This window comes from Diadema antillarum, unplaced genomic scaffold, assembly GCF_040938485.1.
Source record: "Diadema antillarum isolate AM-2024a unplaced genomic scaffold, OU_Dant_1.0 scf00000120, whole genome shotgun sequence".
Classification (NCBI taxonomy): Eukaryota; Metazoa; Echinodermata; class Echinoidea; order Diadematoida; family Diadematidae; genus Diadema; species Diadema antillarum.
In genome coordinates, this window is record NW_027271009.1 from 1663733 (window position 1) to 1683173 (window position 19441).

The window sequence follows — 19441 nt, forward strand, 5'->3', positions numbered from 1 at the left end:
CCCATGTTTGTGTACACACAATAAAGCTGAAGAAGACCGTCGATAGCTCCCATATCCAGCTGGAATCCTGTGACATCCCTTGTCTTCATTTGCCACTATTATGTATAACTATATATATAATCATATATATATATATATATTCAAACATACATATTATGTCAGATATGAAGAAAGAGAGTATGGTGCATATAGCTTGGAATTATTATTCCTCTTACTGTTACTCTTCTTTTTTTCTTTTGAAATAAGAGCACGAGTTGAAAAATTGGTCTCCGTTGGGAATCGAATATATACGTATATAATTATATCAGTGTGTTACAGGGCAAGTGGGTGTTCCCGTAGAGTGTTCTAAGCAGTGAGGTGATGTACCAGAAGACCTGTCTGATGGTGAACAAAATAGATCAAGGGTTACATAGTCTCAGGAATTATACCAGGCGCTCCTAACGGAAGTATTTCAACGATTGATATTATCGGCGACTGAAAAGACACGCGACCCGCAAATATAGGGACACCGTGGGTCGCCGGGTTTACATTTCAAGCGAAGCGATAACCATCAGGAATTCTACGGCGAACTAGTCTTACCCCCTACTGAGTATATTTGACGTAGGCATTACATTCTTACACCAGCCGCATTCTTCTGCTTAGCACATTTCTGTTTTTAATCCTGCCATTTCTGAGATGTGATTCGATTAAGGAGGTACTATATTAGCTCGCCTATAATGGTAAACTTCCTTGATTTGATTACACCTCTGGCATGTGATAGACATGCGTAGGTTTCTTTTCTTATCTTTAACATTCAGTTACATTATTGTCGCAAAATTGTTACCGATGAGTCAACAGCTTTGTAGGTTTACTTCGAATGTATCATAGCAGGTATATAAATGAACACATGAAAATGCATAATAGGTAATCACCTGAATAAGTGTTTTTATCATAATATGGGATACATATTCTGTTATGTTCCTTGATCAATTCTAATATTAAGTTTATTAAAACGAATATTGCGGTTTTTAAAGTCTGTCAACATGCATATACGTTTACAATTTATACGTTAAAAGGGAAAAAGAAATAGGAGATATTATCATGATTATTATGTACTATTTCTTGAGTGTGTGTACTTCATTGTGTGTGTGTGTGTGTGTGTGTGTGTGTGTGTGTGTGTGTGTGTACGTAGGCCTACATATGTGCCTAGCTTGGGTTGTATAGTTTTTCCCTGGAATTTGAAAAAAAAAAGAAGTTTTAAGAATAATGTTATGTCATTAATACTGATAACATTGTCATGGTAAACTTGTACAATGAATAGGCGTCGTAAGTCTTATTTGAAACTATTTTGACAAATGCCACAAACAAATAAAAGAAAGGTACATGAATTGAATTGAATTGAATTGAATTGAATTGAACGGAATTGAATTGAACTGATAGGAATTGATCATTGTGAGAGGATCTATCTCTTTGTTATTGCGACTTACGTTGTCATTTACAAACTGTCATTCTGCAATGCAATTAAATGCATGATGATTTTCTCGGATGCTTTTGGTCGATAATGTCGATTTGATTATCAGGATAATCGTAAGGCGCTAGGAAAGAATCGAACGTTATCTACATGGTTGCATTGCTTACTGGTATAGGTACTGTAGTCACCGGTAGTGTATCAATCGGGATAACAACAATTCCTTTTTATTGTATGGGTTTTCCCTTCTACATGTATTTGATATCAAAAATTGCACTACTGCTACATTATAGCAAAGATTGATATAAACTTGGACAGAGCTAATCACGGTTGACCCAAATTCTTGAAGCTGCTTTAAGTGCGCCAGTCAAGTCCTTTAGCTCGTAGGTCAGAGTGTAAATCTTAATCTCAGTTTTGTTCACTTGATATTGGCTCATGAGCACTCCCGACGATATGGTATAGTCAAAACATAGATCTATACGTACTTGAGAAGCAATCTTAGAGCAGAGAGGTGTAATTGACTGACTTATGATGAAAAGAAAATCCAGCCGATATGATAACAAAAAAACAACCAAATAACGCTGCAGATATACACCAGGATGTCTGATATGACCAAACCACAACCTCATCTTCATTCGATTGTTCCGAAGACAGTGATTTTCTGTTCGATGTATATCAATACCTCCACTTAGTAATACGCGTGATATGCTGTGTATGTGAAGAACGTTCAGAACTAAAGGGAGAGAGCATCGAGCACTTTCTTCAAGATATGGTTTTTAAAAACGTCTTTGCTGCTTTTTTACGCTGCCAGTAAAGACACAGTTGACGTTTTTACTCGGCCCAACCCACGATGAATCATCTCTGACGGTGTGAATTTCTGAACTGAAGCAAAGGCTTAAAAAATAACTTTGAAGAGGCATTTCTGGCTTATGACATACACCAATCACGTTAACACAGCGAAACCTATATATTAGAAGCTGTAGGACCCCCCTTTTTTTTTCATTGCGAAGGATAAAGACAAAATGTGCTTGGAAAGATGACCCATGAAGTCGAACCGGTATTACATAACTTAGCATAGATGTAATGTGTTTCGATTACATCAACTCGTAGCATACTGATCTCTCGTTAAAATCTAATTGGATTGAACTGAATTTTGGAGAAATCTCTCTGAGTTTGAACAAATTGAAATGAGAAATCGGGAGAGAGAGCAAGACCCGAAACTGGAAATGACTCTACTAGAGTTGAATTATATATGTAATCATATCAATTTTTCATAATACTCTTGTTAATATAAACTTCATGTGAAATTGGTGATTTTGTCGTAATGATTTCATTTGTACAAGTGGAGAAATAAAACAAACTGAACCTAAACTGAAATTGAAACCTGTGCTTATCTGACGTCTTTTGACTATCCATGTAATGTGGACGCTAGCAGGACGCTAGAAAGAAATAATTCTCGCTGCCTGTATCTCATGTTTAATGAATTCCAGTTCTGCTGGAACAACACACTCTACATTCCAGGGTTTCGGGTTTGCTTTGGTTTGTTTGTTCATTTCAAATACCGTTATTTTCTAAAAACATCTTCATTTTCTGTTTACATCATTTCAAATCAAATCTGCTCAGGTAGCGGGTGTACTTGAGGTCATTGACATCAGCACTCGTGATTTAGACTTGCCCTACTGTATCATGGCTGAGAGGACTAAGTTGTCTTCCTGTCAGCTCCTTAAGGTGCCAACTTTTCCAGGGAAGAGAGAATAAGGGAGAGAGAGAGAGAGGGGGGGGGGGGAGAAAAAAAATCTTTCACAATATTTTTCAGGCACGCTTTTTTCTTTCGGGCTCATTTCACGCGCTCTTGCGCGCACGGTTCCGCCTGGCCCTCGTTATTCTCGCTTCATGACCATGATGACTAAAAAACTACGGGCTGTTTTGGAGTAGAGAAAAAAAAAAAACATCATTGTTACTTCCCCACTGGAGACTTCGTGAGTGAAGCAGGTTAACCCATTGAAGACGAGTTCTGAGTATACTTGGGGAGGTGTCTATGGGAAATGCATGTTATAGTAAAATCAGCTCGTCCTCGATGGGTTAAAAGAAGACAGGGCTTCGTGTGACTCACTACCATAGTACTCTATCCCCCTCAATATAGTTATGAGGTGTCACTCCGATTGTGCTGCATAGAAGGACTGCATGTACATGTAAGGTTGTCTCGATGAATGCAAGTTGATATCAAACAGCCAAGATCCACTAGTATTTAACAGTTAAACAGGACTGTTGCTATGATGCTTGTGAATGAAACGATCAGACTGCTAAGTCTTAAAGGACCTTAAGGGACGGACCTTAGATGCTCTCAAGAGGGATGTGTCGTGGAAACGTATTGATTCACTGAGCGCGGCTGATAGGAGTGGCGAGAGAGAGGGAGAGAGAGAGAGCGGCGGACGCTACCGCTCTGCTTGCCGGGAGAAGTCCGCCAGTTTCCGAAGGAGAACACGCGTGGGGATGCCAGTTCTTCTCCACCGAGTGGGGGAGCGGACAAACTTTATCAGTTTACGGAAGCGCCGATCTGCGTTTTGATTGGTCCGTGACTTCGCACACAGTAGACCAGTAAGAAGGCCTTGTTTTTCTCTCTTCACCCTACCGGCACGGTGTAATTGTTAACTATTGTGCGCCGCTTACCAAGGTGGAAATAAGCGGCCGCCACGCATTATTGGTTCCCCAACAGGCCGTAAATACAGCCGTTTCCGGTAAACGGGTATACCCATCTGGTTTCCCCCCTTTTCGCTGAATACTTTTCAGTTCAGGTGTGCGACTGGAAAGAGCTCATTCTGCTGCGAAATCGTCGTCAGTTCAGTCGTCCCCAAATCATCGCTCCTACACTTAGTGTGCTGATTCTATAAGGCGATCTCGAGAGAGGAGGTGGCTTGTATTATCATACTCCGATTTGACGCCAAGTTTAGCAATTCCGACTCCTGTCGGTCTTATCACTCTGCCTTCACCCCTCTGCATAAACCCGACTGACACCGACACTTCAATGACAGAGCTTTTTGATGACACCATATTTGCCTCTGAACGCATGTTTTGATCGGGATAGAGAAGGCATCATCCTCGAGTCAACTCCACTTCGTCAAGAAATGCTGCTACATCTCCGCTAGATGCTACACGTGCCTCTTGCCCTATTTATACCTGCAAGTGTGAATCGTGTTTTATTCTGGCGGGAACACAGGCGCTGAATGAGATTCAACAGGCGAACTGTCATAATATACAGCAGCAGCTGCATTGTTACACATAACTGGATAAGTGGAGCTTTCTTCAGCTGTCTCTGCTGAGAGATACCAAACGTGTTGAGTTAAACATCGCGGCCAACGTGATAGGCAGACACATAGTTGAATGCGATACCACTTGAGCAATCTCCAGTCTTCAATCGACAATTAAAAGTCAGTAAACCTCGATCCAGTGGTAAAAACGGTTGATTGTGATCATTTCGACGGTGCAGCCCCACTTCACAAAAATTTTTTGCTCAAAACTTTTGGAACATTCTTCAGAGAGAAAAGAAGAACATCAAATCCTTCTTATCCGCAAAAGGAGCGAGATATAGTTCCCCACGAGACACCGCTCACTGAAGATCCTAAAACAATATTCATCCCAGACCGGTGCGTCTTTCTACTTTGGACAAGTTCTACCGACCTGAGGAATTAGTGCATAGCGGCTGGCCCGTTGATATGAGGCTTTTTTTCACAAGTGGATTCCAAATCATCTTAAACAGGTAAAGAAACATTATTTTTTTTTTTTTTGCTCATCACCTTCCTAATAGAAAGATGTTAGGAAGCATGGTGTTGATTTATCAAATTTTGGGGTGGTTTAGCCCGCACCGTTGTAGCTCCTATCTTGTAAACAAAAAAACAGATGAATAGATTAAAAAAAAAGGGGAATTCCCTTCCCACTACACAAGCGGAACGAATTTTCTCAGACAATAATGCGTCAGAATCAGCGATAATAATGTAGCTAAGAAGGTATCTACAATGACTGCAAAGTTTTTAGTGTCCCCCCCCCACACACACACACACTCATTGTTGTGTATATAGTCTGAGACAAAATAAACGGAGTAATAGTACGACGAGAGAATCTGGTGTGTAGAGACGTTAACCGATGAAGTAATGGTGTTTAGTAGATTTAATCGTGCCCCCATGGATTAACTAAGACCATGGAGCTACTTCATGCTAAGACTACACGTGGTACGTCCGTAACTTAGATTTGATCCTTAATCTGTGTTATATCATTTGCTATGTCATTATTTACGGATATATGGAATGTTCCAGCTCAGACAGGTCTTTCAAGTCTGTTTTTCCTTAAAAAAAAAATGATAGAATAAATATTGAGGTGGGGGTAGGTGGCATAATCATAATGATTCTACCACGTGGAGTTATCGCAAAGTTCACTTCGAGATTGGGTCAACTCAATGCTTGTAACAACCAATTGGCTTGCGTTACAAATTTCCATTACTCTCTTCAACTCTGAACTTCCATGCTTTGCCGAAGTATTAGTTTTCTGTATTTTTTTTTGTCCAGGCCGGTACAGTTTTATTGATTCGATTGGTCACAGGTTACTTGAAATTAAGTGCCCCTTAACTGGAGCATATCAGCATTGTCTTATGGGATGCGTGGTATAGTTATTTCGCCCTTTCATCTCTAGCCGCTCGCCCTGCAATGACTTCTAGGTCACCGGAGGTTGAAAAGACAAGTTTACTGCGCGGCTTAAATTCCTGACTTTCAGTCGTTCTTCTAGTCTCCAGTACTTGTAATCAAGCAGAAGTAAATGGTTCAACACACCTGTTCGACAATTCACTGAAAGGACTTTCGTTGTTGTTATTGAGTTTTTCTTGGATGCCTGCATGAATTCTGCACGACCCTTATTCCGATTGGCCTTGTCGACCACCACTGATATCGGAAAAAGCGTCGAATCCCCCACCCCCCCCCCCCAAAAAAAAAAAAACACCCCGCAACAACAACAACAACAACAACTGAAAACACCATCATGGTAAAATTGAAAATTGTCAATTTCTTCGCTAAGGCTGTACGCTGACATCTCCTCTCTTTGTATGTCAAACGTGAAATGATTAATGGCACCCTCTACTCCTTGTTGGTGCTGGTAGCACCACCGTACACTGTCGATACAGATATTGTGTTGTATAATGCTTCCGACTGTGTAAAGATGTTCCATCTTGTAAGCACGTGAAATTGTGTTATCACATCACAGCCGTAACGAAATGAATTAATGTAACTGCCGAATCCGACCAAAGACAACTTTCCCCAATGCTATAGGACGCTCCCCTTGGCAATAATTAAGGCAAAAGGCTTTACCTCCTACAAGAACAGTTTTCATTTGTGTGGTCGGTATACACCACGGCATCCTTGGTCTCGCCTTATACCGTATACCCCTTTTTTTCTGCCAAAATTTATTTTCACCCCTCCTCCTTCCCAGTTTGCACTTTCTTGCTGTTAACCCTGGGTTTCTTCGCTCCCGCCTGTCTCCCATTTCACAAGCGACTGTAGGCCAAGGATTTTTGGGTCAAGTTAATCCGATTTAGAGTTGAAAATGATTTATGATTACACAGGATTAGAGCAAGCACTTGAAAGAGAATGAGAAGTTGTTTCCGGAAATTTAAGACAGGTCTCTCCTTCTCTCTCTCCCTCCCTCTCCCTCTCACCCCTTCTCTTCCCCCCCCCGACGCCTTCTCCTTCTTACTTTCCTCCCCCTTCTCTCTCTCCACCCCCTCCCCCTCTCTCTGTTCATTTATTATTCTCAAGCCGGTCTTGGGCTCCGCAAGGTATAAGCTGGATGTTTCGCGTTGTTGACGATCTTTTTTTTCGCTTTTTTTAATCGTTACGGAGTTCGCCTTCCCCCACCCCTTTCTCTCTCTCCCCCTCTTTCTCTCGTTCTGTCTCTCTTCTTCCGATCACCTTACATTCAGAGAATGTGTTGCGAGCATGTTTTCCGTTCGGTCGGTCCATTCACCAACACATACTGTAACATGCGTCAAAGCAGTTCAAAAGCCTGTAGGCAGCAGGTTGGCTGTGTGACGAACTTCTACTACAATAGATATTTCGTGGGGCACTGGATGCGTGTTTGTTTATACTCTGAGATTTGCCCGTGCAGAAATCCTTTTAACGATTCGGTACGATCCATACACGTATGAGTGACGAGACCCTTATTTTACCTTGAATGACACTTCATTTTGCGATGCAAACACAAGTACACAACACTGCTGTCGCTCTTCCAACTAGAGCTTGTATTACTGAAGCCTAATGATAATTGGGGGCGCTGTTGAAAGCAAAATCGTTGGACACCGCATCCCAAGTATTGCGTCTTGGAACGCCGCAAGTATAGTTATTGAGTGCCCATAAGATGGATCAGTTCGTATGTTCATCCTGAATAATTTATCAGTCAATCAATAATCAAGTCAACCATACTGTGTTTAAAAGCACTGAAACAAATCGGCACGTCGTGAAGAGCTTAGCTATATCCGATAGATATCAGAAAACTTGCGGTAAATGTGAATGTCACCGCGTTATAAAACATAGTTTCATGTGAGAAACATAAAAGAGATGTCTCGAGTACAAAGATGTGTGGCATTGCTTGACGAGGTGTCTCTGTTTTCCATTTTTACCATATAGGAAGAAAATAGTCACTATTCTCTTCGAGTTGTGTTAGGAATGAGAGCATATAGTCCGTATCTATATATATATATATATATATATATATATATATCAATTAAAATCGATGTAGATCAGAGCTTTAAACAAAATGTCACGATTTTTTTTTTGGAGGGGGGGGGGTGGTATTCTGCTTCAAGGAACTTCAATTTTCCTATGTCATACCTCAAGGGTGACGTTACTTGGAGGAATAGCTACTCGAAAAACATCAAGATGGGAATAACTGATATTGTTTCTTCATAAATTGATTAGAATATTAATAATCAATCATTTTTTCATATGACGATCGAAAAGGTGTTTCAATTCAAATGAAACAAGATAGCTAGCCATGTTTAGTCTATAATCTGGGAAACATGAACCTGTTTTATTATCTTGACTAATCATGAAATGCCTGCAACGATGACGCATGCAATACATTTAGTGTGAAATGCCACGTGGCTCTGAAAGATCTCTTATATTTAATGTCAAATTTCCACAGGATATTCGAGTTGCACATAATATCATTTTTCCCCCATGAATTATCACAATGACAACTATAGGCGTCAGAGTTTGTTTCTATCGGACTCCATTCTGATAACTTGCATCTTTCTGAGCTATTTTTACCCCTAATGTGGACACATTATTTACATAGATCTGCCAGAGGAATAACCATTGTTTTATGTGTCATGCCTACTGAGCGTTAAGACACAGTAACGACGCGTCGTTAGGATTCTGACCGTCGCGACGGTCAGAATCGTCTTGTTGACCACCGGGTTCACACATTCACAATTTGTTGATTTACCTTACACGCAGAGACAGTCAAAACAATAAGGTGTAATACCTTCGTTTCTCGACTTGGGGCTATACCAAAAAGTGGTAGTATATAACCGCCAAACCTTCACAGGAGTATGTATCTAATGCTAATTATAATGGTGACTGATAATTATTTAGCGCTCTTACCATGCATATTCCTGGTAATTGTTATTTTGCTGACGACGATGGCTCCACAATAATCCAACACAACACAGCATTGTGTTTGTACAGATGGTCACGCGCGACTTCGCGTTTTGTGATCGTCCGTCACGCTAGCGCCCCCTTGTTTTCAAGGTGTGTGAGCGCGTGACAATTCAGACTAATAAATTTCATAGTGTTTGGCGCGGTGACGAACTCCTCGCGATTCACTCGCGTGTCAAGTCAAACTTGTTTACGAGTACGCTCTGAGGTTGTTGTTATTGCCAAAAACAGACAACACACTGACGACTGTGTATTCTACAAGTCTCTCCTTTTTTTGCGCGAAGGAAGAAAATTTACGTGCAAGGTAAGTTCGTCAGAGAAAATCTGAATCATACCTTAAGTGTGATATGAGTAACTGTGATATATTGTGACACTAATTGTTTGATGTTTATTGTTGAAGTTCTCGGTTACGAACAGTGACGATCATTTTCTTCCTGATCGGAGATACCATAGCACTCGGAGGCATATATTGTGGCTGGTGACATTGTAGTTTGATGACCTTGGATAATTAGACACAATAATACATTGGTTTCTCCTCAAAGAGGAGTGCGGTTTTCTGGGTCTGTCCGCAAAAAGGTGCATTACGTACGCCCAAGGGAAACGGTCTGTCATTTTACCAACCTGGATGGCGAATATCTATGTAATGGTCACTCTACACTTTGTTTTCACCGGATGTGTGCACGCACCGTCAAATCTAACTCCAGTAAATAGATTGGTAGATTGCGAGGCACTATACTGAAAATGTTGAATGATCAACTTCTGAACCATTGTTTGTGGTTTCATTTTTATTCTTTTTTTTTCCGCATTTTGCTTTCGCACAGCCCGAGTTACTTCAATATCTATCCAAATGGTCATGTAATGCGTGACCTCACATGGATTGTTTGTCTCACAGACATTTAGAGAAAGGTTTGATCATACAATTATGCAGGAACCACCGCTATGCATGCAAAAGTGTAGGTATGAGAAGTGAAGGTTCAATAAGCCAGTTCGAAGTTCCACTTTGCGCATGTGCAGAAAAAGGTCATTTGTTTTAGCAGGCATGTTTGTTTTTAAATTCACAAAGATATTGTGCTTGCCCGTACATCCATCTGACAGCAAGCCTGGTATTTGGCAATATCAATAGAAAAAAGTTTGGTACTACATTCCGATGCAAAATCTTGAAATGGATGCTTCCCTAGGTGAAAATTGACGGAACGATAAACCTGGTCACAAATAGACTACGCAAGTTCATGTTTTCTTAGAACAGGATTACTGAATGTCATAAATATTGTTAGCTGATGTTAGTGCCTAACCAATTCTAAGGGGGGAAAGAGAGAGAATTTGTACCATTGTGCTAACTCCGAACTATGGCTTACGTTGGTCCTAGCAATCTGGATGACTAATTTCAGTTCCCATCCAGTCCATCGTTTGAGTCAGAAACTAATGTAGCAGAGATCATGACGAAATGACACCACAAGAGGTCAAGCGAGGATTCAAATCGTATACATCATTTAGGCCCTATATCTTATATGAACACACAAATGAAATCCTTGCGAGAAAAAAAAAAACCCACTTGTTTCCACGCGTTTAGAAAACATTGACGCCTGATGAAATCATGGAGACGGTGACACAGCCACGAGAAAAAGTCATGGTCTCCAGAAATCGTTAGCACGCATCGAAGTTATATAGGGCACTGCACTATAGCCATTCCAGAAAGGTCATGCCACATGTAATGCAAAGCGCGGGAATAGATGTTAAAAAAGAGAGTGAAATCAAAAATAGTTTGTGAGCAAGGGGACATAAAGAGGATGAGAGAGGGAGGAGAGGAGATAAATAGAGAGAGAGAGAGAGAGAGAGGGGGGGGGGGGTGAGGAGTTGATTTACTGGTTTAACCAGTTGTCCGAGGTGTTAACTTATCACAGTTCTCTGCTTCGCGATGTCCCTCGTATCTTTCAGTTTATTCTTACAATAAGTCAAGAGTTATAAATGAACAAAGGGGCAGAAACGAACCAATGTTATAATTGCTGCACGAAATCACTGGTAGACTGACTGTATAGGCAGGAGGAAAGTTGACCGTAAGAGAGCACAAACGGTTGCTCTACTCACGATATGGACATCAGCTCAATTTTCTTGAATTATAAGAAAGACGCATGCGCACAAATCTGCATAGACGAGAAGACTTTGTCGTGCACACCACTTTGGGTCTATGAATAACACAAACGGTCAAGATCGAGATGCAGTACACTCACACACACACACACACACACAAGTCTAGCCCCTCTTCAGCGAAGTCATCCTTGTATCCGTAAGTCATAAACCATCTTCGTTGCCATGGCTACGCATCCGCATTCTCTACCCTCATCAACCACACTGGGAGAAAGTACAGTGACCTAGCCAATAGCGAACAGCCACAAGAGGAGAGAAAAAATTTCATTTCAGCAAAGCGCACGTATGATCTACGGAAGATAGCCGCATTCTCGTGCATGAGCCAGAATTATGACCACCGCAAGGAGAGCGCTAGCCGATGTCCCCGTTGCCTGTGTACTGCGGTTTTTGTGTGGACTCGCGCGAGGAAAGAAGCCAATGTACTTTTTCGCCAGCAGTTGAAAAGGCGCCGACGTACGTATTTATCATGCGACCACTGTTTGGAGTAGTCAAGCAGAGATGCTGTGCACGATTTCATTATCGAATTTGTTCGGTTTTTGTTTGTTTGTTTGTTTTAAAGGATATGGCTTCGGAACGCTTTCGCTTGTCGGACTTTTAATTTGTCAAGGAGGTTCATATGACCGAAGTTAATCAGTTTACTGCAAGTGAGCTGTGACCTGGGGCGAAGCAAATAGATAGAAAAAGAGAGAGAACAAGAGAAAAAAAACATTGGGCGTTACAAAAACTTTTCATAAGTGCATCTTCATACCAAAATCAATGGAACGTAATTCACGAATCACAACTTCAGGAGCGCCTTTTTTGGTGATGGAAAAGAAAATATCAACATGATGATTTTATCGCGAAGGGAGAAAGGGTTTTATGGAATCTAATGGCTATAAAGAATGAAAAGGCATCCTCCTGACATCACATGCCCGTGATAATATGTTGGTTCTTCTGATCATCACATTCTGTTCTTATCCAATACGCATGGACAATATCCTTGTGAGCACTATTTAGCATATTGAATGTGGGTGTTTGGGCGTGTGTGTGTGTGTGTGTGTGTGTGCGTGTGTGTGAGAGTGTGTGTATGTGTGTTCGTGTGTCACTGCAACGTGAAACTTAATGTGTTGGTGTTAAACGGAAGCTTGAGCTTAAGCAACGTTAAGATTCGGGATCACACTAAAGACTAAAGATTTGATATGAATTTCAAAATCGACAATGATATTTGTAAAGATTATCTTCTAATTGAATTGTGATGTGAACAAACTGAAGAAATTAAAGGAGCACCTGGCGTAGAGTAAGACTTCAAAACTTAGCAGAACAGGAGAATTAATATCTACAGACACGGAAATGTGTATATGTATCTGCATCTGTATCTATCTGTATTATTCCGTCAGCAATATGTCGAATCCTGACACATCTTGCTAACTTAGAGAACGCTTTCAAAAATTGTGTGGAGTAGAACGATGCTATGGTATACTAATCAAGCTTAAACTTTATTTTCGAATAAATCCAAAGATGGAGAATTCGCTACTTCTCCCGGCAGATTATTGCAGTCTACAACGTAGTTACAGATATAGGAGTCCTGGGAAGTTTTTGCCTTGTGGCTGATCTGTCTAAATGTCTTGTAGTTGAATCTGATCGATCTTTAATTGATACTAAACGACAGAAAAAATTGAAATAATCTTTTTTTACCATTCAGTCACGCCTTCTCCCCTCTCTATCGGATATGTCACCTCTATCCTCGAACTCTTTCTGGGGCTGGGTTATTATCATAAAAATTCCGTCATGTGGCGTTAGGATTTTACTCCTAAACTGAGTGGCAAACAATTAATAAGATCAGAACTGGCACTTTAAATCTAAGACTGTTTGGTACTATATGTTATAATACGTCGATAGTTTCGCACCTGGCCAACTCAACCAAATTAAACAGCATCAAAAGGCACCATCCATTCATAAACACCGTCAAACACACATTTATACACAACCACGCACAGACACACAGACACAGACACACACACACACACACACACACACAATGGCGCACACACATACACGCATAACAGGAACGATACACATCAAACCTTGGAACTCCGGCTTTTATTCGTAGGTTTCAAAGGTTAAGCTGTAACTTCCGAATTGTTCTCCTCACCCCCCCCCCTCTCTCTCTCTCTCTTCATTCTCCTGTTTGTACACACACACACACACACACACACACACACACACACACACACACACACACAAAGAAAACATGAAGAAAAAAATCAGGTAGCTAACATGGAGCCCCAAAACAAAATGTATCTTGCTCCCGTAGTAAGTCGCGTGACATGTAGCGATCAGAATGCTTGTACAAGCGGTGACTATTTGCTCTCCCTCTTTCCTTCTCTACCTCCATTTCTGCTCTATCCCTCTCCCTCTCCCTGTCTTTCTGTCCTTCCTTCTGTCTTTCTCTCTCTCTCTCTGTTGTCAATTAAGCTCCATAAAAATCTCTGTGGCGTCTGCTTAACTTCCGCTCACCAATCAAATAAATAAAAAAAAATTCAGCGTAGGGCCTATATATTCAAAATTTACATGTAGCAAGATATATTTCATCATGACAAATTAAGAACAGCTATTAATTATGTTATGGTGCCAACTAACTACTTTATCATACTCATTTCAGTTTATCATTTTTTTTTCAAATCTTACTTTGAGACAAGATCCTTAAATTTGCAGTCTCTAAGTTCAGTTTCAAAATAGGTAGCCAAGAAATGTACATGGGGTAATTAAGATATTCACCTCAATGAAGAACACATCAGTTTTGGGTCAGATAGTTTTCCACAATATCAAAGTATCGGATGATGCTATTTCTTTTTAAAGAATAAAGAAAGATGTAATCACGCGAGAGGATCATTTCTTTGTCTCCCTGGACAAGAGAGTAAGGTTCCCTTTTAAGTAGCATTTGCAGACCATTTTCAAAAGTTCACGTCATGTTTATAGTATACTATATGAATCGATAACGCCATGTATAGATTTGTGGAATTCATTGAGTTCCATGAGATTAACGAATACTCTTTAAAATCCCAAAACCAATACACTGAGCAATGATGATGACATAGGAAGGACTCATATAATATACTATTTCAGTAATCTAGCATTACCATACCAATTGCTTATAACTTAATAACCTGTACACAATTTATGCATGCTATCTTCTTTTGTTCTGCTCCCTTGAGCACCAAACCATGCATTCTTATGTGAAACTGCTATGTAATCATCCTTGTCGTCGTGATTTATTGTGAATATTGAAAACAGTCGCATTCCTCATCCAAAACTCTATACATTCTGAAACTCTGAACCCACTATAACCAATTCATAGATGTTCAGATTCAAAAGTCTTATAAAGATCGTTTTGGAGGTCTCCTTTAAGTGATGGATTCCTTTGGCCCACTCTTATGATTCCGCCGGTATAACCCGTTGTGATATTCAAACAGGTGCTCGAAGGTATGTGGGTCATGGGAGGATGAAAATCTGCATTGATTTTTCCTTCTTGGTACTTTTCCCTCTCCTTCCTCGAGTGCACCCATGTGACTACCCTCTTTTGTATCCGTGCCATATATTACTGATGGAGGGGAATGCATGACGTTATACTCTCTTGTGGTCGAGGTGGAGCATCTATACAACCAATTGGAGCGCCACGGAAAGCGCTAGACCTAACGACGTCTGAACACAAATTCTCTTGATTAGAGTGCTACAATATATCGTTGTTGTTGCTTTGTTTTTAAACGAAGCAGACGCCGTGGAGAAATATTTCATTTTTCAAACACTGAGCAACTACTAGTACATGTATATGCAGAAGAGTCGCTCTAAACTTGAGCAGCCTTACGCCGGAAGAAACGTGGACACCTGTTCTCATCGAAGCGGTTATACGCGACCGCGCAACAGGTAAGTCGCCTAACTTTAAGTCGCGTCGGCGCCGTCGACCCGGCTGAGGGCGGGGTGTGAATTTGCAGAAGGAGGGGCGAGGCTGGGGGTATAATCTTAGCGTTGAATAATAAATCTCGGCATGGTTTTCAGTATTCAAGTTTAAATCTCGCAAAGAATGTTGTTCACAATAACATTTCATTTTAATTCACAGTTACAATCTGAACATGTTCAGAAAAGGATCATTGCACAGACCTTGTCTTGAAATTGCTTCGTAATTCGTCGGCGTTTTCACGAACCGACGCTATTTCGATTTTGGTCAAAATTTTCAAAATCGAGATATTGGTACCAAATGAAAGTGCTTTCAAAACTCTACCAAATCCCAAAATTTTAGATCACAAAATTAATTATTCTTAATTTTATCAAAGAAAGAAAAAAACGACGGTACTCGAAATATCGAGAAATTGAGAAAAAGGGGTTTCACGAACCGACGCAGTAAAGATACGCCGGTTCGTGAAACCCGAATTGCTAGGGTGAAGAGCAATGCGGGTTTTACGAACCGTCGCAGTTGCATTATTTTGAGCTTTGTTCAACTTACTGGCCTAGAATTAGGTTTTGGCCCTAATCCAGATCTCAGAGTGAGAACCAAACCATCTGAAAGATGAATGACGACCTAAGCCAGCCCACTGTCCACGAGTGAAGTGAATGGTAAGCTATAATCCTATTAAAATCATGCTCAAAATAACAGTTTCAGTTGGACTACCATAACCATTAATTGCGGTAGAGTGTAGTCCCATGTATTCAATCGCGTGATGCTTATGAAGCCTAGTCTGTAAACGCCATCCAATTTCAAATTAGATCCCAAATCATATTATTTATAGTTTGTTTTCAACTTATGTCGTTACTTCTGAGACTACTGAGTACTGTAGTCGTAACGTCTGTGTGCAAGACATGCAAGATGTCAAAGTCTCGAAGACACTCATGGCTCTGCCTTGACTTGAGTTGAAAATGAAATCATGAGATTGACAAAGTAGGCCTACTAAACGAAAAAAAAAGAAGTAAAAAGTCTAAAAGTAAAACTCAAAGGAAGAGTAAAGAATAAAGTTAGACATGTTAGACTTTAACTTTCAAGTTTAACTATTAAGTCTAAGTTAAGACTTTACTTGTAATGCCAGTTACTAAAACTAAGATCAGCTGAAGTCTAAGACCAAGTCAAATTAACACAGAGTCTATAGTCTAGCTCTAGATCTACATCTAGACTAGTGGTAATAGTAGGTAGAGTCCACCCATTTTTTCCCCCAATTTTTACTTGTCCATTCCTGAAAAAGTTACTGGTCAGTGTCCAACAGTGATTTTTCCTGGTCAGGGATCGTCGGACCAGTGCCAGTGTGCAGCGTTGGTGTAGATGTCATCTATGACAGTATGTGGTCTAGTGATACTACCTAAACACTACGAGTAGTACCGGTACTCTACAGGTTAGGTGGCTTTCCTGTACAGTGCAGTGTTATAGTATACTTGTGAATTCAGCCCTCTTACCGTACTGTGTGTAGATATGTGACATTATGTCTAACGTTAGTTCGAGTGGAGTACCTTTGAAGCACAGCGGTGGGGCTTTTTTTCCCTAAAACTTGTGAATGCGGCCCAACCAAATGGCGTTTACATATTCATGCGTGATTGATAGTGATACAGTAGCGCTGTCGATTTCCACAGCATCCATACATAATCTTTTGTCCTTTCTTCTTTCCTTTTTTCCCTTTGTTCTTTCACCCTTTTTATTCTTGGAATCGAAGGACTTCTAAGAAATGTCCCTCGACTGATTTAACCAGGACTCTTGAGTCCTGGTAAACCTAACCTAACCGAGTAACCGTTAACATTTGTTAGGCCTAACATAACAGTAACACTGACTTAGCCCTGTATTGACTTTGTCTTTGGCCGACTTACTGAGATGGCGAGTCTAACTCTTTAACGTTAGTCTAAACGTAGTCGTTAGATCTGTCAGTGTCAGTGTCACCGGTTATTGTATATGGTGCCATCTCTAACGTACGTTAACAAGTTGATGTTAGTTATCTATGTCAACTTACTGAGTCAGTAATAGTGGTACTGTCATCCTGTTGGATATCGCCGCAATATCACCCGTGACGTGTTAATTTCGTGTCACAAAGACAAAAGTTGCCAAGATCTAATAGTATTAGATGTCTAGATCTAGATGTAGTCTAGATCTATAATATAAATTTTGTGAACCACTGGTAACTTAAAAGTGAAAGGTCTAGACTTCACTTAGTCTATAATTAGACGAAACATTCATGAGGCAAAGGCCTATTTAGTAGATCTATTCTTATTCTATTTTAACGTCAATTCCTACTAACTCGCCACGTGTTATTCCTAAGGCCAAGGACTTCCGGGTTAGTGATTTTTTTTTCTCATAAATACCAAACAGCAGACGTGTTTCATTGGCATTCTTGTGCAGACTTCATGAAAATATGTGCAGTATCAAAGAAATATGATGCACATGACAATGCCAGTGTTTTATAGGTGAATGGTTAATACCTTTAAAAGCTGAATGATAATGTAGAGTCTAGGTCTAATTAAGGTGTTACAGTCTCTGATAAGAAACAGGTTTGATTGTCATAGACTGTTTCCCAAATGCAGGTACATGTAGTAATATTCAGCTATTTCAATGCAATGCCTTGTTTACAAATACATGTAGATTTATATTCATGTGAATGATAATTCAATTTCTACATGAGACATACCAAGTGCTAAACACAGTGGCGTATCTAGGGGGGGGCAAGGGGGGCACGTGCCCCGGGCGCCACTCCTTGGGGGCGCAAAAAACGAAAAAAAAAAAGCGAAGAAAAGAAGAAAAAAAACGAAAAAAAAAAACGAAGAAGAAGAAAAAAAAAAACTCGCCCGGAAGGGGGGGGGGAGGTAGAATGGTGGGGGAGGGGCAGAAAACCAAATCAAACAAGATAAAAACAAAACATGATGATGACGCGGACAAAATGACAATGTTTATTGTGTTCACACAAGAATTCCATGTTCCGTAAGCTGAAATACAAAAATTTTCGGCGCGCTCGCTGCGCTCGCTCGCCAAATATATATAAAAAAGAAGGTAAGAACAAAACTTGATGACGACGCGGACAAAATGTCAATGTCTATTGTGTTCACACATGTTATTTAATATTTAGCAGGCAAAATGTTTCACTGAGCAGCGGCTGCAATTTCTTTCGTTCTGAAGCGATCGCCAATTGGATCAAAAGGCGCCAACTGTTTCGAACATACGGGGGGGGGGGGCGCAAAAAAACCCCCCAAATCAAACAAGATAAGAACAAAACGCAATGATGACGCAGAAATATAAAAATTTCGGCTCACTCGCTCGTACTATTAGAGTGTTTTTTCAAGTCCTCAGTTTGGTGGTATAAATCGTTATCTATAAGGCCGTCACTATATCATATCTTGATTAGAATTGTAAGATTTAATGAGCAAAATATGAGAAGAGTTCCATGTTTAGTAAGCTGAAATATAAACATTTTCGGCTCGCTCGCTGCGCTCACTCGCCAAAATTTATCAAAAAAAGGAAGAAAAAGATAAGAACAAAACGTGACGATGACGCGGACAAAATGACAATGTCTATTGTGCTCACACATGTCATTTAATATTTAGCAGGCAAAATGTTTCACTGAGCAGCGGCTGCAATTTCTTTCGTTCTGAAGGCGATCGCCGATTGGATCAAAAGAGGACGCCAACGGTTTCGAACATACGGGGGGGGGGGCGCAAAAAAAAACAAATCAAAAAAGATAAGAACAAAACGTAATGATGACGCGGAAATATACAAATTTCGGCTTCAGTTTGTTGGTATAAATCGTTATCTATAAGGTCGTCACTATATATCTTGATTAGAATTGATTAATAAGCAAAAAATGACAAGAATTCCATGTTTTGTAAGCTGAAATACAAAAATTTTCGGCTCGCTCGCTGCGCTCGCTCGCCAAAATTTATATATATATATATATATATAAAGAGAGATAAGAACAAAACGTGATGATGACGCAGAAATATACAAATTTCGGCTCACTCGCGCGCACTAATTCAGAGTATTTTTTTAAAGTCCTCAGTTTGTTGGTATAAATCGTTATCTATAAGGCCGTCACTATATCTTGATTAGAATTGTAAGATTTAATAAGCAAAACATGACAAGAATTCCATGTTTTGTAAGCTGAAATACAAAAATTTTCGGCTCGCTCGCTGCGCTCGCTCGCCAAAATTTATC

At 40.2% G+C, this 19441-nt stretch overlaps 1 protein-coding gene across 1 annotated transcript in view; it reads left to right on the forward strand.

The window, feature by feature from the left end:
* The first annotated feature begins 5110 nt into the window (after positions 1-5110).
* LOC139720050 (uncharacterized) overlaps positions 5111-19441 on the forward strand; it is a 40242-nt gene continuing 25911 nt past the window's right edge. The window contains exon 1 of the mRNA XM_071631424.1: positions 5111-5204. Coding sequence (XP_071487525.1) covers positions 5161-5204 — 44 coding nt within the window. The 5' untranslated portion in view covers positions 5111-5160. The remainder of the gene's footprint in view (positions 5205-19441) is intronic.